The sequence below is a fragment of the Phoenix dactylifera genome, chromosome 12, assembly GCF_051530095.1.
Source record: "Phoenix dactylifera cultivar Ajwa chromosome 12, Ajwa_hap1_PhDact_Kaust_v1.1, whole genome shotgun sequence".
Lineage (NCBI taxonomy): Eukaryota > Viridiplantae > Streptophyta > Magnoliopsida > Arecales > Arecaceae > Phoenix > Phoenix dactylifera.
The window spans coordinates 26,923,276-26,945,641 of record NC_143201.1 but is presented as its reverse complement, the minus strand read 5'-3'; the positions used below and the strand labels follow the sequence as shown (position 1 = coordinate 26,945,641).

Here is a 22,366-nt window from a genome sequence, read left to right as displayed (position 1 = left end):
GTGTAAAGGGAGGCCACAAACCTTTAGTTCCATATTGCTTGAGTAGTGAAAAGAATTGTGCTTATAAGGGGTCTCCATCTTCTTTCTCTCGCGAGGCGCCTTTTGGACAAAGCCGTGAGGAGTATTTTTTATCCTAGAAAGGCAGAGAAGACTCCTCAAAGCTGACAATACCTTGTGACGGGACATAATTCCTTTTTCTGCTCTAACAATGGCTATCTCTTCCAAATTAGTGCTGCTTACCTCTCTGCCAGATTTGATACTCCCAAGTTTGGGTGTGCCGAAGTATGTTTATTGAATTTTCTCACAAGGCCTGAAGGTCTCATGCTTTGTTATTTCTTTCTTCCTCTTTAGCATGGCAGCATCCTCGTACTTAATAGTTCACATATTCTTAGCCTTACGTGATGATTGGTGCACCTCTCTATTACACACATACATACATACATACATACAACCATGTTCAAGTGTATTATTCTTAATCGACAAGTGTATAATGGGATCAGCTTTTGGTAACTCCTCAAATTAAAATTTCTAAAGATAAAGCATAAAGTTATATTCAGACTGTGACAACATAATCAGCTTATGTTGTCCTTAACAAAGGAAAGAAAAGCACCAAAAATTATTTGACATGTTATAAACAATGTACGTGATAGCCGACAGGAAAACGTTCGACAACCAACTCTTTTATTTAATTGTCGAATGCTTTCCGATGCATTTCAGACTTGCTCCAACCCCAGCTTTTCCCTGCTTCTCATATGACCGACCACTGCTAGTACTTGGAGCTATAAAATTAGTTGTTCTGCTCAACTTTATAGCAAATTAATTACAGCTCCATGATAAACCATCAACTCCTCTCAAGTCTGATTCCTCGGCACAGCCTGCGGAAATGAGCAACTGTGATTAGTGGGATACAACTTCCAATTTGTCATCCACTTGGGTCTTCATCCAAGAGTGGCTAAGAAAAAATAAATGATAAGCTGCAGCTAACCTGCAATCCTTTCCGTCCTATAAAGACACTGCCACATATAAAAAATAATAAAAAATTTTGCAACTTGAGCTGCTGAAGATCCCCTTTGATGGCCCAAAATTTGGATCATCTGAAATATTGTTGGTAGAAATATAAGCATAACTCCATACCGTCATTTTGACTCAATCATTGCCAAGTGACTTAAGATGTAACAGATTAGCTCCCGTTGTGCAAAAATAGAAGAAATATTGCCATGTCTCGGAATTGTAGGACATTCCTATAATTAAATATTTATTTGCATACTTTTATAGAATTGTACTAAAAATTCTGTAAAATTCGTAGATTAGACCATCCATTTAAGCATAACCCTATATGAACCAAATACCACCTATCCTAAATTCTGTAGAAAGGAAAAAAAAAATCTTTATAAATATTTTTGTCTTTCTACAGCCTAAAGACTAGCAGTTGGATGGAGTTTGGACAAGTTCTTAAAAAATACAAAATATCCGACCCAATCTTATTGAAATATCCAAAACAGTCCGATGCACCCTCCCTATCCTCTCTTTCTTGTCGTTGGTCTTTCCTTCAAAGAAACTTTATTTCTCTTTAAAAAGGAACCGAACAAGGTCGTTGCTTAGTTCTCACACATCCTGGTTGGGAATCTATTCGCCCGGACATATTTATTCCTCCTTTCCTCACCACTCATTAGCCCATGTTTCCATCCATATAAATAATTGTACATGAGCTCAAAAATGAGCTCCCCTCCCATGCCTTTGTGCTAACTTCCCCTTACGCCGCCACACTTATATTCCATGCACCACGGGAATAACTAGAGAAAAGAAAGTACCGGCATGGGGTCTGGCTGGAAGCTTTTGCCAATAGCATGCCACTAAATAATTGGATCAAATGTGATTGTAGTGATAGAAGATGTGGTGAATGGGAAACACGTTGTAATCCATCAAAGAATTGTAGAAAATTTGGTCCAAGGATCTCCATCTCCTTGCGAGTGATTTCTTTTGCAGCTTCCGCTGTAAGCTCTTTGAATGGTTCATTAACCCTATGAACGGAAGCATCCATGGGTCTTTCCCCATAAGAAGAAAAAGAAAAATATCTCAACTTTCGGAAATTAACAAGGAAAGCTTACGTGAAAAATGCTCAAAGTATACAGCGTCTCCATGAAGTATTTCATGTAAAATTAGTGGGAATAGAAAAGTGAAATTAAAGAAAAAGAAAGTGATGGTTATTACGGTAACAAGGATTAGCAAGAAATATCGACTGATTTATAAATATGTCATGAATTCAAACAATTATAAAAGTTTTCAATTATCCATTAATAACCTAAGTGATTTAGTTAGATAATAAAATATATGAATAATCAACATACCTTTCAATGATTATGATAATTGCCTCCCTGTATGTATATATTGTATAAAGACAAGTGAAGATGTTCCTCCGCCCATGACATGACGATTCAATTCAGACCTGCTTTTGGATTAAATGACGTACTATTTGCAACTCTCTGTTTTTTTTTTTTTTTTCTGGAGAAGAAAGTCGTTTACGTTTTTTTTAACAAACAAAACCTAAAAACCATGATTAACTCACTGGTCCGTTGCGAGCCAAAATGGTTATAAGCCGATTAGAGCCAATACGGCTGAATTTATTGGCCTCATCGACGGGTCATTCTGAACAACCGACCAGTACACCACTTGTTTAGCGTATGATATAAGAAGAGACTCGTACTAAACATGCACAATATATAAAGAAATATATATAGCATACGTCAAGAATGCTAGGCTTTATCTAATCTCTCCCTTTCATTCGAGTATAGACTTTGCAACCAGTCCTTGTCAACTGAGCAGCCCTAAGTTCTTCTCAGTAGGCAGAATATGGTCGTGCCAACCTGCAGCAGAGGAAATGCAACACAAACTCATCGATGCTATTTATTTTGGTCAGTTTCAAGTCTGGGAACTTTTTATAGTTTGCTTTCGTCTCTGGGTTCTAAATTGTCTAGGTCATTTCTAGATGTAGAACTCAGTTATTTAGAAAAAAAAAAAATCTTGCCTTTTATTTAATGCAAAGGATTCATAGAGCATTTCCATTCATCTAGAAGAATATCATAAAATCTTTCTCCAAGGGAAAAGCCTTATGAACGACTCCATTCATCTCAACAAAATACCATATAGTATACTCCAATAAACTATATAAAACCGATAGCTCTTCTATAACTGGAGCTCACACCGGCAAATGACACATTGCACGAGCCTATCAACCTCAGGTCAGAGATGGCCCACGAGTGGTGAGCAAAGCCAAAGAGATGCAAAACCTAGTAAAGATTAAGCGCTTATAAAAGGCACACCTCGGTCCTATAAAGGGGAAGCTATCCCACTTATGTGGTAGCACTTTTTTCCCCCTGTAAAAAAGAAAAGGGGAATTTTAAGCTGCCAGAATTAGCACTCATTTTTCCGGGATAAGCCTTCACAACTGGTTTTCCGTTGCCAATCAAAATGCACCATTATGTTCTTTCTTCTCTTCATCTCCATTAAGACCTTTCAAGTGGATTCTCCACTTGGTCAGCATTCGCCTGCCTCGAGTGATAAGCCTGATTACACTCTGGCTAGAGAAGTTAAAAGAAGTCAGATTTATATAATCAAAAATAAGTATGATACAGAGGCACAAGCATTCATACAATTGCCCTTAAATATCCACAGCCTTTCAGAACATAGCTATCCAAAAAGAATCTCTCTGGTGAAGCATATATACATTGAGGAATCAGTAGCAAATATTTGCACGCAAAAACCACGACTTGCGCTGATCAAAGGGTCAATAAATAGGATATTGGAAACTCTTATTGTTGGTACTCCGGGTTGAATGCGAGAGCCTCCCTGTAGATTAGCTCTTTCATCTGTTCTTCTGAGAGAGCATGCTGCTCAAAATCAAAGCTGAAGGGCATCATGCAGTCTGGTTCATCACTAGTGTCATGTAAAGATGCCAAATAGGGATGTGCAAGCGCATCTTCAACTGCAACAAATTGAGAGTGAAGACCAAAAGATTGCAAACATAAGGCCAAGAAGACCAAGCATATATGTTTAATCTGCTGAAACAAAATCAATCTTCATAATGATATAAAGTTAGATAAAGAAAAGGTTGCAGAGAGAGGTTTACGGGGAAAAAAAAGACCCACTAGAGCAGGACTGAGCAGGAAAGCTATCGATAGGCAAATAACCAGAGCTCCTAAAATCTTACTTTGACAAAAAATCAGTCTATCATCCTCCATTTTTAATAAATCAATAACCACCTTGGCCAAACAAGGAGTAAAAGACAATGTAAGACGCATAACACGCGCGCGCGCGCGCACACACACAGAGAGAGAGAGGTAAAAGTTAAATTAGCTGATTAGTCAAGTGAACCATCCCAAGCATGGTGGTCAACACTTTTTGGGTCCAGTGAAAGGCACTCCTGGGGCCAGCAAAGTTAAACTGGGTTATTGTTAAACTACAAGAGCATTTTGAGGAAAAGATAGGACAGTGTTAAAACTACAAAGAGCATTTTGAGGAAAAGAACACCTATTAGAACTTTATTCTAAATTTAAAAAAAAAGTTTAAAACAAGGTAATTGCAATTGAATGAATTGTGTCCAAAGGTACGTGGAATGAGATATCAATATTCTAAGAACATGTACCAAATGACTCAACAATAATTGTGGCAGATCTCAGTCTCTTTTTTTCTTTTTAAGCATAGCCTGCTTGTGATGATGTTTAGCACTGTACATAAAAACAGGGTGGCCTAATACACAACTCCTGCAGCTGCAAGATCTGAGGAGGGTTAGATATATGCAGCATTACCCCCATGTGTGAAGAGGTTATTTCCATATTTCGAACCCATAACCCCCATAACATAATAGAGCAACCTTACCATTGCACCAAGGCTCACCTCTTCAGTAAAAAATATATGCATCGGGAAAGTTCAAATTTGAGCACTCATAATGTAAAAAACCAATGCAACTTATATGCAGAAGTATGATTTTCAGCAAGGTATATTTTACTTGATTAATTTTTCTTATCATTGTTACAGATTAATTTAATCCAGAAACAAGCAGAATATGTAGAATGAACATACCAGTTATTCTCTGTCTAGGATCAAATGTTAACATCTTTTCAACAAGATCAATAGCTAAAGGGTGGACATGGGGAAACCTTCCAGGGAAGGATTGCCGTGCATGACGAGGAAGTTGGCGAATATATAGTCTTGCATTTTCATTCACAAAATCCAAATCAGCCTCATCTGGAGTGCCTATAAGCTGCATGGTGCAACACAAATAACTTTAGCAGACTCATGTATTAGCATGTATTGCAGAAACATCAGTAACACATTAGCATCAGTGCAGAAGAATGCATAATATAGTTATGCATGATGTGCACAGAAAACCATTACTGTGAGACACATAAAACAGGGTTGGTCAAAATGCTAAGTTCTAGAAGACCCTTAAAACCTACCTGATTTATCCCATCTATATTGGAATAGTGTTATGGATCAATAAATTAGCCAACAAAGTCTTGGTAAGAGTGAGAAGTATACTAGAGAGGCATAGATTTTGCACCATTTATGAACCAAATGACAACGGATAGATTGAGAGTTGAGACCATCAATTATGTGCAAGAACGCTCAGAGGAGTCCCTAGTAAGAAGAGGTTCTCAAACATATAATAAAGGATCTTAGAAGAGCAGAAGTAGATAAATGTTAATGTAGATCGAAGTTATAACAAAAGATTTGGCAGAACTTGCAATAACTCTAGAACGACCTTTAATAGGAAAATTAGTAAACAAGATTCATAAAGCTTCCCCTAATAATTGGGGCAAGATTTGATGGCTATACTTAAATGGTTATCAAGCTTAAAGACTAATAAGGTGTAAAGGTTATTTGTCATTAAAAGTAAGCTAAGCATACATTAATAACATTGCCAATCAATTTGTTCCACGTATTGGACCAAAACCATTTGATATTGAATATCAATAGCAGACCTACCACCTAATTACCGGCAGCATAGTCTAACAGTTGACACGAAGCATGTTTTAGCTGTACAAAAAGTTTAATGAAGATCCAAAAGTAAGATATCGATATATACGTCATAATCATTCAATCAGCATTTGAATATGTCTGTATATTAAAATTATCCAATAATTCTGGCCACCCTTTTGGTTGATTGGTTTATATGACGGGATACAACCAACTTCTAGCATTAGGACAAGCAATATAGGGTCACTATGACATTAAAACGCCAAAATCCATCAAATAATTAAGAAATAAAAACTGATCAAAGATCAAGCAAGAGAAACAGTAACTTCCTTAAGCACTGGAACTGGATTTCTGAATCCTTTGCTTTTTATCTCACATTTAAAAAAGTCTTCATTCTTTTTTTTTGGTAACTATAAGCAATTTCAAATCTTCCCATATATCCTCCATTTATCTAATTATTTCATACTTTTCATATGGTACTTATTACTGCCTTGGTATGTTGTAATAATTAAGCAAGCACTAATTTAGCATGTTATCAGGATATTGTCATGAAGCCTTACTCCATCTCATCAGGGACAAAAAAGAAGACATTTGATCTGGAAAATATATTCCCTCTACAACTCAATAAAGGTGATGGATAATGGATAGGAAACAAGGTTAAAAAGAGATGGATTAACCTCCATTAGTAAACGTAACTGGTGCACATGGTCCCTTCCTGGAAATAAAGGTTTCCGGTTCATCAGTTCCATAAAAATGCAGCCAACAGACCACACATCAATTGCTGCAGTATACTCTGAAGAATTCAATAACAGCTCTGGTGCCCGATACCATCTTGTTACAACATACTCTGTCATGAAATCAGTTTCTGAGGTAGTACGAGCAAGTCCAAAGTCACAAATCTTTAAATCGCAGTTAGCATTTAAGAGGAGGTTGCTTGGTTTTAAGTCTCTGTGAAGAACATTCGCCGAATGTATATATTTTAATCCACGAAGGATCTGATAAAGGAAATACTGCATAAAGAAACAGGGAAAGAAACACATGAAATGAGTTACTTGCTCAATAACAAAAATATTGAATTATGCACAATTGTGCGGAGGAGATATAGTAACAAAATAGTATGGTTTTCAAAGTATAAGGTTTGAAAGTCACGAGTTCAATAAATGGAGTCACATGAATGCTGGTCCATCCAGAGAAACATGCAAGAAAAGATAAATAGTATGATATTCATGTATCAATATTCCAAGTTCCTTGCATCATTGAAGAATCAAAGTAAATGGTGCACAATAGAATGTTTAGCAGATTGCAAACAATGACCATTGCTTCCTCAAATAAGTGATAACTTATGTAGCAGGATACCTACTGCAATTCTTGAGGTGCTCAGCAGATACAGCTCAGAGTTATGGTGGATATTTATTCATCAGAGTTGTTATTTCCGTACAGAAAACATAAAAACAGCTTATCATATTATCATTCATCTTCGCTGAACTTAGGAATGATCATGTGATACTCTATTCATTTCAATTTTAACTCACTCAGGCTTCACCAAACAAACTGATGTGTTCACTGTCATCTGAAAATATAAGAAGCCTGGGAGTCTAGAAAGTCCAAAGCAGCTTTCAACTGGAGGTGAAGCTTTCCCTAAACCCCACCAAATGTTTGTGAAATTATTAACAAGAAAACATTTGACTGAAGTGTGGGAGGTGTCACTTTTCCTTTTTCCAACAGTATCATCATATCTAATATTGCATGTATATGAAATTTAACAGTGTATTCAGAAGTTCGTGGAGAAACAATGCGACCAACATATGGTTGAACTTAAACACCCTTGCCGGAAAATATTTAGGCAATCCTCATGTTGCTTATGTATTAATGAAGACATAAACACAAAAACCTTTTCCTGAATCTGGACCTCAACCAACCTTCTCTGTTGCCTTTACAAAAGAAAGTTCAAAATAGATCAAAACATTGGATTTTGTTGCGTTCTTTAATCATTATCACATCCCAAAAAATGGAAATTTAACAGAATTGGATAGGAAGTTCCCCTTGGTGCAGAACTTACCTCTGAGAAGTAACAGAATTGGATATCGATCATATTAGATGGGAAATATAAATGATTTACAGAGATAGGATAATGGACATGCATTGTGTTGGTTCTCAGGTGGTTGTAAGGTGCATATTTTTACTTCTTAGCCTTTAGCTTGCCAGTTTGACAAAAGAATTCATGCTACTCATTAATGTAGTTCAGCTTACTTATGGTAGCAAGTGGATAACTTATCCCCTTCAAAAAAATCCCATACAATATGATAATAAGCAAACAGCATCATACAGAAAGAAAATAACAAATTATGCCAACGCTTGGCATTAATGAGAACCACATGACAACAGCATTGCTCACACCCAAGTTTATCTAAGTAATTGGAAATACTTGTGAGCTTAAGTTGAGATTGTCAAGACACTAGCACCAGTGAAGATCTCAGAATATTATGATATATGATGTTCTCTTTGTTGGAAGGTTGCAACTTGCAACTAATTCAATTTCTCTCTCTCTTACTCCTAATATGAGAGTGAGAGAGACCGTTAAAATAGAAACATAAAGGTTCTGCCTACTGTAGATATAGAGTGGAGAGGATTTGGGGGGGGGGGGGGGGGGGAGGTATCTTTGAGTTCTAATGCAACATGCAATACACTGAGAAGTCATCAGGCAGCAACCACTAATGAAAGAAAAATTTTTAGCAATCTTTCTATGAAGGGGAGAGAAGTTCAATATGCACATTTTTTTGGACAAGAAATTGCAATCCTTGGTTTATGTTAGATCAACTTTAATGAAGATTGACAAACTCTTAATGGGGTATCCAAGGTTTTCACCTAGATCAATATCTTAGCTGAGATAACAGATTGAATTAGTACAGGGTATCAACAAGCACAATATATTTGAAATGATGGTCTTCTTTATCTCAGTTGATATAAGTTATATATCTCGAGATATTGGTCAATACAATATCAATATACTCCTAGAGATTTTTGTACGTTTGTATTGTTACCTTAATAGATTTTCTGATAATCTAATACACATGAATGCTTTGAAATAGCAGCTTATATCAGCCCCGATCTCAAAATACAATAGTTCTTTCCAAAATCTTCTGTCTTTCAATTTCGGCCCAGATAAACCAAGAACTTGGTTCATCTTCATTTTGGTCACCCAACAAGATGGTGCCCATATCACAGCAATTGGAGAACTTGGGTGCAGTGTGATATAAAATTTTAAGGATTATCCATGTAAATCTTTGTCTTATGGCTGTTTTTTCTTAAAACAATTTTAATGATAAACTAAAATGACCCCCATGGCAAATATTAGGAAGTCAAAACTTGCATCAATCTCAAAACTGTTATTAAAATATTTAGTCAATAAAATACAGAAATGTGGGTTATCAGTGACATCCAACTCTAGGAAGCCTAACAACTCAGTACCTTGTGTGAGCTCTTTTATTCATCGGCGCTACCAATAAATCTGAAGCTTTATTTCACCACAGAAGAATTCGAAATTAATGTCTCCATTTACATTCCTTTCAACTTTTACAGTCTTAACTGAAATGTTTCTTAATATGGAAACCTAAATAAGTAAAGGATCTATTTTGGCATATAACTACACAAATAAATCTTACTAAAAGTAATATACTTACCAGCCAAAGTAATCAAAATAAAAAAGAGGATAGAATCAGGATAATTGGTACGGCATCATCTTTGGTTGTGCACTTATGTTTGGGCACCGTAGGCCCAATGCATCCATATCTTTGGAAATGGTAATATGTTTCTACATCATTGTTTGATTTTCTACTACCTCTTATTATTATCTACTGCAATTTTAACTCTTTGTTTACTGATGCTACACCAACCTTTTCTATGATATTGATTCCTTCACCAAAAATTTAGAATTTATTTGCCAAAAAGACGAAGGAATCATTATTATTTTCTAGAATATCTTTCTGACCCATATTGGAAGCCTCCTTAATGAAGATTGTCATAGGCTAAGTTTCAGCCTAGAGTAGCATTACCAATGAGAATTTGAGCCTCAAGCAACACTAAAAGTAGGTATCACAAGAGGCCACTCAATTCAAAAGCTATTACTTGTGACATTCTACAAAACTGGATGCATTAAAGATCTGCCAATCACTTAGTTTACTTAATTGCACAAGGGTAAAGCGAAAAATGCTTTTTTATGAATTAGCAGTGATTCAACCACAAGAATCATTGCATTCATAGCCACCATAAAGGATCTGCATATACTTGTATTGCAAGCAATGATGCACAATACAGTAAGAGTAGTATCCATTTACAAAGCCAAATCAGCCACCATATTTGAGCCCTCGAAGCAGGATGAGAATTCAAGTTAATGATCAGAAAGAACTCAGTGGCATGATTTTGGTGGCATATCATTGCTAACAGTTATATTGGATTGTTATAATGCCTGACACATTGATATTGTAATGCAAATCGTGCATAATGTAACAATAAAAAAATCCCTATTTTGTATAAAAGACAAGTTGTATTAGCATAACCTGACAGTGCTCCTCAGACAAAGATTGATTTGAGCGAATAATTTGATGGAGATCGGTATCCATTAATTCATAAGCAATGTAGACATCGTTGTATGTTTCTCGCACAGGAGGTGGTATTATATCTCTTATAGCAACAACCTGCATTGCAGATGTATGGGACAAAGTCAGAAAGGGAACCAAGTTCAGATTTCGTATGTGACACAAACATGTAAAACTCAGACTCCCCCTCCCACAACAAAATCAGTTTGTCACTAGGCAAGCATGTTCTCTTGCCTAAGATCCAGCATTACATAAAATCATACTATTTTCTTACTAAACATTAAGCAAATGAGGCTGCGAGAAGAAGCAACAACTGTGATAGATATTACTGCTAACTATTGTACATAAATAAAAAATATGACTGAGATATTTTAACCTCATTAAATTTGACCGTAAGAATAGCCTAATAGAGAATTACTTTGATAATCTTAATCTTATAAAGCATGATACTTTGAATAATCAAAAGCACCGGAATAGATAAAAGAGGTGCCAACACTCAAAAGGTTATTATAGATTCATTGCCTGAAATGATAACCTAAGTACTTTGCCTCAGAAAAAAGATACCTAATTACTTTAACAGGAAATAAGTAGAAGAGGTCCCACACCGATTAGGTTTAAAAAGAGCCAAAAACACTTGGGTGGAGCAATCAAGTGTATCTGTGAATACTTCATATATTCAATGGGAACTAAAAGTATCAATGAAATTGTTGAGAACAATACCACCTCAAAAGTGGAAGAAAAATAAATTTAGCAATCTTAATAGTTCACAGTTCATAGAAACTGGTTAATGTAAGTGTGCAGAAGCTTTTTCTTTTCAACTGCTATCTGGTCAGACAATCAGATCTATATCTAATGAACATGATTGTAGCTACAAAGTTATGCATCAACAATACTTACAAAAATGAAAGAGATTAAATCCAAAAATAACCATATAAAGGATGTCACTTGAAGTGCTCATGAACTTGAAGTGATATATATATATATATATATATATATATATATATATGCATGAGATTGATGCCGTACGTACCATGGAATGCATTGAAAGATGCTTTGTAGTTCCGTGGCAAAATTCAAGTGCTAGTTGGCGATTTGATTTCAAGCATGGTTTCAAATTTCAGTGATTCTCCTCGTGGAATGCCAAGATGGTGCACTGTCATAAGTGCCAGACGGGATGGTACCACCATCATCCTAACATCACGATTGACGTATCTAGGACATTCCCCGTCCTAAGTATCGGGATGAGATGAGATGACTGCAATCCCATTCCACAGAAAAACCGTAACAACCCCATCCATGAAATTTAAAACCTTAATTTCAAATAGTATTTTTAAAAAAAATGTTTTTGTGACTAATGTACAGAGACCGTGCTTAAAAAGTTTCAGTCAAGCCCGCCCTCTTTCCATTCTTCGGATTAAATAAGACCCTGGGACATGGAACTGGATGGCCCAACTCTCGTAAACTCAGATTCCCCGCCTAGCTTGGCTGAATTTACATTCCGACTTCTTATAGTCCAAGTAAAGGATGAGGGGTGCCCTAAATGTGTGCGGTAGCACTCCTTATTTCCAGATAGAGAGTAATGAAAGCTTTGAACCAGCGAGTTACGAGGCGACAACAAAAGACCTTCGGTTCCACCCCTCCCGGTACGCCGGTACGGGAGGCAAATAGGAGAGCTAGCAAGGCAGACCCTGCTGTATCATCTAATCTCTTTCAATGTCTCCAAGTCCTCTTTCTGATCCAATTGGTCCGACCAAGAAGCCTATTTAATAGATTGTCTATTGCTTGCCCTGCAACTGGGTTAAGTGCTTTTCATTTATCTCTCTCTCTCTCACACACACACAAATATTGCAGGTTTCTTTTTTACCCTTTTTAAGGGTCTGAACCAAGAGGATTTAACCTTTATAGCAAAAGTTGCTGTTTTTGCTCAATTTTGCCAGCGCAGCCTTCCTATTGTTATTCCTTAGGTATTTGATCTTACTCCCTCCCCAACCCTGATTGCTATATCAGAAGGCAACGTATAGCATATGGATATTTTCATCTTCGATCACGGCAAAAATAAAAATCACATTTTTAATCTTAAGTAAATACTAATTTCTGATGGCTGGCAGAAGATTCCTCATTGACATCATCAGAAACGACAATCGATCCCGAGCAATTGATGCCAACGAGCTTTGCCTAGTTATAGAAACCCTCGTCAAAAGTGTCAAGTTGCCATACAAAAATCCTAGGATGGATATCACACCAATCTAGGCAGGCACCATGTTACCATAATGAAACAGCCAAAGATTTTCCGAGTCAACAGATTAATATGTTCACTTCTAGATCAGATATAGAGAAAGTCACTAACATTTTCATGATCCATGTGCCGAAGAAGCTTTATCTCACGGAGCGTCCTCTTTGCGTCGATCTTGTTATCAAAAGCGTTGGCGATCTTCTTAATCGCCACTTTCTCTCCAGACTCCGAATTCAAAGCGGAGCTAAATCCACAGAACAGAGCTAGAAGTTTAGCGATCTCCGTAGATCAAAAAACACAAGCAAAAGAAGGATAGTTTTGGGAAAATTACGCATCCGAACAGAGAGAAGAGTACCAGACGATCCCGTAGGCGCCCTTTCCGATGGGCATGATGGGGGGCTTGTATTTGGACGTCACCTCGAAAATGTTCCCGAAGATGTTGTACTGGATGAAGCGCCCGCCGTGGCTGAGAGTCGCCTGAATGCTCTCCAGCCCGGGTGGAGGCGTCGCTGCAGCTGCCGCTGCCGGCGCTGCAGCCTGCTGGGGGGGCGGGCCCGCCTCCGCCATGTCGGTGTCCGAGGGCTGGACTCCCGCATCCATCTCTTCCTCTTCGGATCCCCCAAAAAAAACCCTAAGAGGCAAAGGCAGCAGCGACAGCAGCAGCAACCGCCGAGGATTCGATCCACTCAGTCGTCCCCCCTTTGTCCCTCTTCTCCCCTCTCAAGCCTCAACTCCCGAAGATCTAATATTTCATTATTATTTGTGAGCTCTTCCCCTTCTATTTCGTGCCCCCTGTGCTAAATGCGGAAGACGCCAAAACGGAGGAAACCTACGAAGTTCAGTAATTAATTCAGCTGTTGTTATTATTATTATTATTTGGATTGTGGGTTGGGACTTGGGAGGTCCGCTTTTAACTCCTTCGCAATGAAATGGGAATTTTGGAGCTAACAGCAAAGTGGGGGATGGGGGCGCTCACCCTTGGTGCGAGCAAAGATGATGATGATGCCATCGGTGCCGCTGACGTGTCGTGCAGAAGGACTCGGGAGATGGGAGACGGATGGTGATGATGAGGGGCGGCGAAGTCCCTTTGACTATAGAGTGCACGGATTGGATTATGCGACCGTCGGCGGTACAGATCGAGGCACGGGCCTATGAGAACCCAGAGTAGCGCCTCTGCACGCTATAATGACTGGCGCCGGAGGAACAATAGGTGGCCACGCAGACAGTGGCCGTCCGATCGAGATCGGATGCAGGCGACGTGAGGCGAACAGCTGCTTGCCTGCTTGGTGGGCCAAACCGAGGAAAAAGATTAGGAGGATAAAAAAACAAAAGAAGTACGCTGACACCTCAAACGTTACCATTTTTATTTATTTATTTATTTTTGTTTTAGGTCGGATACCAATACGGAAGGAGACCAGGAGACCGGTGATGATGATTAGGGAAGAGAGGACCAAAATACGTGGGGCACAGCTCAGCTGTTGCATGAAGGGCTCCCACCGCATCGATGGCATCCGATTCATAAAACCGCATCCATACCATAGTAGCACATGGATCATGAGAGTTGGAAGTAAATGATGCTTTTGATGGTTCCACGATCAAGGCCGTCCGGAAGTGAAGGTGAAGCGGCCCCACCAGATATGAGGCATTCAATGGAAGCAGTCTTGGCAAAAAAAGTGCCACACTCGCTCGGTGCATCTCATCCGTTCCACCGGCCAATTAAAAAGGGCAAACGGCGGAGGCACAGGTCCATGCCGTGCCACGACGACACCAAAAAGTAATTCCGTCGAATACCGAGTCTCCCACGTTACCTTCAGAGATTGCAGCACCGAGTCTGTTATGGAAATCAACGGTCCCAGAAATACAGGAAAGTTGCGCAAGCTGACCTTGAGCTCACCGCCTTACTATAACTTGGAGATCGCAGATCAGCAATCCCAGCTTCCTGTCCAACGATAAATGTGCACTCGAAATAACGAAAACAAGCAAGAATTTTCATGTACCGACCTAATATAGAGATATGGGGGACAAAGTAAACCTGAAAGTCATTTAAACAGTTGATATTAGAAATGAGGGTTTTTTATTTGTCTATCTTCTTGGGTATACGGCGTACAGGATTGCTTGAGAATTCTGCAAGTCTCCAAGACTCAGCATAGAAAAGGCCGAATCATCACCCCATTTTCCATCCATCCAGAATCCAGATACATGCGTTGGATATACCTGCAGAAAAGAGAAGCTTCTTGTTAGATGCTGATAAAAATTTTGATGACAGGCCAGCAGCTATCAAATCAATATGCACCAACTTGAATTAAATGTTCTTCCCTCTTTACTAGACCAACCTATAGAAGAAAACACACTTTTCTTCTTCTTCTTCTTTTTATGACGAAGAAGAACCCTTGTTTGTCACCTCAATTCCATTTCCTTATCATTTAAGAGTATCTCATGGCTTAAAAATTTATAAAAATAACAGTGACAATATCTTTCCTTCACTGCCAAATGGAGTTGCAAATTCTTTTAAGATCCTCGCAGACCCGGCGCAACTCTAGGCAACACCACGGAAAATGATGAACACTAAACCTTGGATACAAAACTTGTAATCATGCATGTATAAAAAGCAATAAGATTTCGTAAATCAGATGAGAGCTAATCGCACATGGTAACTGTACAGAAGGCATAAATCATCCAAAGCATTTTCCAAACCTATGAGATTTGTCAGAAGCCAAGTTATCTAAGTTTGCATTCACGAGGTTTCGACAAGGAACAATTACCATAGAAGTCATTAGCAATTTAGCTGGAAACAGCTACAGCCAAGCAACTCAGTAGATCACCTCATCTGGAATTTAAACAACTCCACAGATCCCAGAATGGCAAGTCTCACAAACTTGGATAATTTTTGCATTAACTGACATGAGTAGTTTAATTGAAGGCCATGATGCTATGAACCATAGCATCATTGAGAGAAGCATCTTCAAAGGCAAAAAAGGACTTCAGTTTGGCCCGTACTGCTGAGTTATACAACAATCTAGAAGAATTAGGAACCTGAAAACAGGGTTTGTCATGTTCTTGACACGGTCTCTGAGATCCATACTTTGAATCAGGAACTAAAAGATGTATAATCTCAGCCAAAGCGGATTGGCCTCTGCCTGTAACCCCAGACTCCATTGCAGTTGGACTGCCAATATTAGAGGACAATCCCCATGCCCCATCATAACTTTTCACTGCATCCTGTAAAGCTATATTCCTGCTTTGATTCATTAAAGTTTACCAGATTTTGAGTCAAAATTCCCAGTCTTGCCTCAGAATGAAGCCTCTGGTCAGCCTTGGCAACATTGATCGAGTTAGAGATAGGAGAAGTCACTGTGTCACTGACTGTGGCAGTTTTCTTTTACAAAGTAACACTGTTGCAGAACCATTAAGCTGAAGATCATTATAATTGTTATATCTGGGAACCTCTTGAGAGGAATTTATACAGAGTGAATTTCCAGAAATCTGTTATTGAGCAATAGAGCCTGCATTGTGAGAGCAATAATATAATTATTACCATCATGACAAAAAGCTATCACTGCCTGTTATAGACCAGCTAAATGTAAAAGCTAACCAGAATGTGTAAGGTTGAAAAAGCTTGATCTTGGTCATCTACATATCTAGGATGGAAACCAGGAGGAACAGACCTAATCCAGGCAGGAAATCCAGACAGCAGAAATACCTCTGACCTTGAATCAGAAGCTGCCAGAGTCATAAGGGATCACTCAGTTCAATCACGATATATTAAAGACAATTAAATCAGAAATGGAAAGCAGAAAATGGATTTGTATGAAATTCAGTTAGGTACTATGACACCAAAAAATGGAAACAGAACATCATATGGCACATTATTTTTTAATAAACGTAACAAAAAGAGATAGAAGGGTTAGGGTGGTGAGTGAAGGCTCAATCAACTAAGATTATGACTAAACAACTAGTCTGTTGCAGAATGGTAAATTAGTACCATGGAAGAAAAGGTGACTAACTTGCAGAGTTCACTACCTTCAGAAAGAAGGGTGCAGGTCCCAAAATATATATGGTACATAATAATTCCATATTCAGTTTTATGCAGTTTTAAGAGACTAGACTAAAAGTAATTCAAAGGTATACTCTAGACAAGATGCAGTTTATCCAGTTTATGCAGTATATGCAGTTCTACGCTTACCAGGCATAATGCAAAAGCAGCACTTCCTCTGGTTGTCACAGGGAAAATTTTCCATTAAGTGTCATCTAACAGAAAGTTTTTTCAGTCAGACAAATATAATGATGAGCAAAGAGACTTCGGGATAACATTCAGTGAAATCATCTAAATCCCAGAGAAATAGAACATTCAAGGATTGGAACTCAAACATATTATGTACTGCATGCATATGAAACAACCACAACACAAAATGATAAAATAATAGCAGTTCAGAAGAGCAGCAAAGAAAGCCTCCATCAAAAGAGTAGCAAAGAAACATACAAACAATACCATGTCTCTGAACAAGACTGATTATGGATGACTTGAATCAGTTAACTGATGTCAAGCCAGCACTAGCAAGTGCTTGCAGTAGCATGCAGGCCTAAGTTTTCATTAAAAGGTATTACCATCATACATACAGATTGAACTTTTAAATGAAGCATAACAGTCTTCCTTAGTGGTCAAAAATAGTTTGCATTTATAGACAACTATATGAATCTTCAGCTCAAAATCAACCAGAATTACCAATTCCAGCTTATAATACACACTTAATTGACAAGAAAGATGATTCGCACAGAGACATGCAGAGAGAGAGAGAGAGAGAGAGAGACCCAACTAAATGAATAAGGAACTTGAGAATATTTAATAAAACTAAAAGGCAGCCCAAGAAAAAAGAAGAAATAAAACATATAAATTGTTTCTTGATGACAAAATAAACTTTATAGTTTAGCAAAAAAAAATAAACTTTATATGTGTATATATATATACATATATAATAAATACATACATACATATATATAGAGAGAGAGAGAAAGAGAGAGAGATCCCACTTTGATTTGGCCAGGTCTATAATGGACAATGGAGGTCCCACATCAATGATCAACTATCTCTAAAATGCTTACACACCAAAAATCATGTGAATTAGAGATCTAGTCCATGCATCAAGTGGTCAAAAAATATGTATTGTTTCATGTTATTTAAACTATCCTCTCTTTTTTTAAGACCCCTACCTACTTTCTTAATTAAGTACTATATTTATCAAAAATCTTTTGTAACAACCTACTAGCCTAGAGTTAGCAAAAGAATACTAATAATGTATCAAATTCTTAAATTTCCTTAAATTTCATATTTCAACCATGAAGTCCAGCGTAATCTTAGACATCAAAAAATTTGAAAATTAAATTTTAAATTCCTTAAATTTAAAAAGAATTAAATTTCATATTTAATTCTGACCAAAGAATTTGACTCATTCACATCCATGTTGTTGTTCATCTTTCGTGCTTGGACCCTCTTATTCCCAACATTCTCATGCATACAGAACTAGAACCTGTATTTTATGTTTATAATATTTTCTCCAAAAGCATGTATTGCTTCTAACACCCCCAAAAACATCTCTCAACTTCATCCAACTGATCTAATTCCTATAATCATTTTTCTCCTCATTCTTTAGAAATATGAATTTAAGATTAACACTAGCTAGCATGCCTTATTGCCTCTTAGACATCCTTTTTGACTGTGGCTCACTTTCATTTTATTTTCTCCAAACTGCATACCTTTTTTTATTATTCTTCAGATTCTCCGAGAATCATCCTTCAAGATTTTCTATGTGGCTCCAATTTAGCAGTTAGCCCTATCCTCTCTCTCATCAATTAGCATAACACCACATTCTAATATCAAGAACAAGTTTTCTACAGGAGATATAAAAATGGTATGAGGTCAATGTCAGTCCTTGGTTTAAGTCCCACCATCATACCTTCTTTTTTCGATCAGGGTTCGACAAGAAAGTTTTACTGCGCCATTTAATCTCCATCAAAGTGGCTCGGACTCGGAAAGGAAAACACCTTCACAACCACAAATGCTTCCACTCAGCCGGTAGAAGGCTCCGCAAACCCTAACCGCCACCCCCCACCCAAAAGAAAGGACAACTGATCCAAAACTTTGAAAAATACATCCCCCAAAGCGAGGAAAAAACAAGAAACAACAGAATCCAAGAGCTAATCTATGAAATATCTATCACAAACTAACTTATTCTCATCGACCAAAAAAAAGAGAAAGAAAAAAGATACGAAAAACAGATGAAATAATCGAGAACGAGGAATTCTTGAACTCACATTGCGAAAATCTCGAACTCGAGCCAACGGAAATCAAAAACCCCGATGATGAACACGGAGAGGAGAGAGGAAGAAAAAGGGAAAGAGGGGGAGAGAGTTCTTAGAGGCGGTGGCACGGTGAAATCGTTTTCCGCCCCCCGAAGCCGAATATGGGTGGCGAAGCCCCTAAATATAAACAGGATTATTAATGATATGGCTTCGGCCGGGAGGGGAGCTGCTAAAAGACGCGCTAGTGCTTTGTTTTGACGTTTCTTTCTTGTTGCTTTGTTTTGACGCTCCCGTCGACACCTGCCTTCCATCCATGGTACACGCCCCTCACCTCCTCCTTGTTGTCTTCCGCCTGTTACCGGCTCCATTAAGTTTAATTTTATAAACTTACCTTCCAACCCTTTAATTTTATTCATATTTTATATGTACCTTTTTTTATTTTTTTGAAAAAAATAGTTAAGTTCTTTATATTACACTTTGTTGCGAATGACCTTTCCATCCACCCCTATTACAATGTAAATCTTGGAAATAATACAATGGGGATCAAGAATTTCTTTTTGATCATTATAATGTTAATTGATATCGAAAGAGTCAAATGTCTATAATGCCACAATATTCTAGCGAAAGCCGAACAATAGTATTTTATGTGAAAATCATTTTGTTAAGATAGGGTGATAACTTGATTATAAGTTTTATTTTGAAAATACATGAGTGCAAGAATCTGTGATTTAATTTTAAGTTTTCTTTTTAATTAATCCGAGTATATTGAATGCAGTATATATTGAATATTGAAGCCAGGCTTGGAGGAGAGGTTATGGTTACGGAGAGGTACATAATTCAGCTTAACAATGGATTTTAACAAGACCTATCTATTCATACTTGCCTTTTGTTAATTAAATTGCTGATAGAAGGAATACATTATGCAGACATTATTACCTTCAACAAGAATGTAAATTATTTGACCATGCTGATTGGATAGCGCATGCTTTTATGATTTCTTGATTTCAAGGGAGAGTTCAAACTGCAGTTGGTTATAATATAGTGATCCATGAAACTGATATTTTCTATGTTCAAGATAGGAATGAGAGCCTTATGTAAAGAAGCAACTTTTATAATCTTCATTCAAGGAGATCCAATTCACAATAAAACCTATCGATCCGATCTAAATTGCAGTGTATCATGTAAAGTTACTGGTAAAACCTAACGAAACTTATCATCGCCTCTCTGTTGCTTTTATTGCTCGAAAAAGCTGAAGCTTGAGGATTTGCATTTGTATTCCACTAAAATCTGCTGCCTATCTGATTGATAGAATACCTTGGGGTTGTCTTTATTCATGATAGGGCATTGTTATTTTGATTGAGTACATTTGAAATTTTGGGATGTACATACTTCAGCATGCTATAGAAATATATAAACATTTCTAATTCTATAGGAGGTCGAGCCTCCGAACTTGCACTCATAAGTTGTATTATAATTTTTTTGGGGCCTTCGAGAATAGGGAGGAGGTTAAAACCTCACTGAGCGAACCTGGCATTGGAGGGATTCGAATACAGGCCATTGATTAGCACCCTCTAATGATCTAGAATTACTGGATCCTTCAATTTTCAGGCATATGTATAGTTCTATTGTTATAATAACTGTCGTTTTCCTTCTAGAGAGCAATATACTCTAGGATAGTACTATTATTGTGTGACAATATATAGCAACTGCCATTGTTCTATCATTTTGTATAGCAAAATACAAAAATTGGCTGCCTTGACATAATAATAAAGTTCCTCTATTTTGCTCTGAAGGTTATGGATTCAATACATGAAAACAATTTCTTGTATATAAGGGTAAGATTTTATATATTCAGTCCTCTTCAGATCCCGTAGCAGCAAGTGCTTTATATATTGGGACATCCTTTTTAATATAGGGCTCGTTTGGTTCGCGGGAAAAGAAGGGGGGAAAGTGTGGTCAACGGGAAAGTAATGAGATGCCTCTTGTTTGGTTGGAGTTTTCAAAGGAGAGAGAAGGGAAAGTTGTATTCCCATGGGAATGTGATTCCCACATTTCATGGGAAAGTCTTTCCCATGAGAAACATGGGAAAGTTACTTTCCCATGAGGCGGGAATCACTCCATTTTTACTTTTTCCCAAAAAGTCCCTTCAGCATTAAAGAAGCATTAAAGAAGCATTAAAAATCTAATTTTTATTAAGGGCATAATAGGAATTATATATAACTTTCCTAGGAAAGTGAATGGCCAACCAAACATAATCACCTTGGAAATTTGTCACTTTCCCATGGTCAACCAAACATGCCAAAAGTATTTTCCTAGGCATTCTCTTCCTAGGAATTTGTTTCCCAGGAATCATATTCCTAGGAAGGAAAATGCTTCCCGCAAACCAAACGAGCCCATATAGGAACTTCTTATATTGCTACATCATATATGCACAATTCATTGTCATATTCTATTATGAGGATTTCTTTTTTTTTTTTTCTTTTCTTTTCCTTTATAAACGGAGACTTATTCTCTTAATGGAACATAAAATGTAATCTTGATGAACACTAATTCAGCTCTATCCAAAGCATTTGTTGTTGCATCCATGCATCATTCTTTGTTCCACTCATGATCAATTAGCTGGTACTTGTCACAAATACACTTTTCTTCGACAAGCATCGGGACTCTATACCTTAATATTCTTTTCAGTGGCGGCATTCGTGCTTATAGGAGCAACACTATAGCTATGACCTGACGATGGTGCAAAGGTAGAAAAAAAAAAAAAAGGAACTCGCTAGGCCTTCGGAACAAAGACGATTCTGTTCATGCTTCAGACGATCTGGCTAATTCTATGTACTAATAGCTAATTATACTGATTCTATTGCATTCATCGGATAGCTAGAGCTAGCCGTAGGTCAGGTCAGATGTATTTCACTTCTTTCTCTTTATATATGGCAATGTGAAAAGTAGACCTTTAAGGTCACGAAGCGAATGATCACTGGAAAGTCACGAACAACAAAAGGGAGGTCATGCTAGCTGCAGGATTCAAACCCTGTGGATGTGGGAAGAGTGCAAGACTCCAGAGGAAGACTGGACAATTGGGATTACAACGGCCAGGTCTCACGATACGCGATCAAAACTCAACCAAGCCGATAGATACTGACATGTACGTCAGGTCAAGTCGATTAACGTAGGCCCAATTTATTCCTTAGCCTGAGTCATCTCTCAGCTCGAGTTCTTGCTGGGGAATGTAATAGAAAAATTAAGGGCTCGTTTGGTTCGTGAG

At 37.7% G+C, this 22,366-nt stretch overlaps 1 protein-coding gene across 8 annotated transcripts; it reads right to left on the bottom strand.

Annotated features, from left to right (window-relative positions):
- Positions 1–3,587: 3,587 nt before the first annotated feature.
- Positions 3,588–19,446, bottom strand: LOC103700827 (mitogen-activated protein kinase 1). Of its 8 annotated transcripts, none has more exons than XM_089926509.1 (14): positions 19,114–19,284; positions 16,988–17,052; positions 16,397–16,524; positions 15,567–16,307; positions 14,837–15,018; positions 14,688–14,743; positions 14,204–14,612; positions 13,781–14,083; positions 13,160–13,633; positions 12,919–13,048; positions 10,533–10,670; positions 6,654–6,986; positions 5,080–5,260; positions 3,588–3,982 (listed from the first exon to the last, which is right to left on the bottom strand). In XM_089926509.1, exons 9-14 carry the CDS (start codon positions 13,402–13,404, stop codon positions 3,810–3,812), a joined length of 1,200 nt encoding a protein of 399 aa, XP_089782635.1. In that variant the 5' UTR covers positions 13,405–13,633; positions 13,781–14,083; positions 14,204–14,612; positions 14,688–14,743; positions 14,837–15,018; positions 15,567–16,307; positions 16,397–16,524; positions 16,988–17,052; positions 19,114–19,284; the 3' UTR covers positions 3,588–3,809. The 8 variants fall into 8 exon arrangements, with proteins under 8 accessions (XP_089782635.1, XP_089782632.1, XP_089782637.1 ...); XM_089926506.1 differs by having other exon boundaries at positions 14,341–14,612; XM_089926511.1 differs by lacking the exon at positions 16,988–17,052 and having other exon boundaries at positions 14,341–14,612; positions 19,114–19,446.
- Positions 19,447–22,366: the final 2,920 nt, after the last annotated feature.

Bases quoted from the DNA above. Each gene is read 5' to 3' on its own strand.
- LOC103700827 (XM_089926508.1), bottom strand. From the start codon at position 13,404: ATGGATGCGGGAGTCCAGCCCTCGGACACCGACATGGCGGAGGCGGGC. The intron at 10,671-12,918 runs GTTAGTGACTTT...TCTGCAATGCAG, and splicing joins GGCACATGGATCATGAAAAT to GTTGTTGCTATAAGAGATAT. The intron at 6,987-10,532 runs GTTATGCTAATA...TTCTTTATGCAG, and splicing joins TGTCTGAGGAGCACTGTCAG to TATTTCCTTTATCAGATCCT.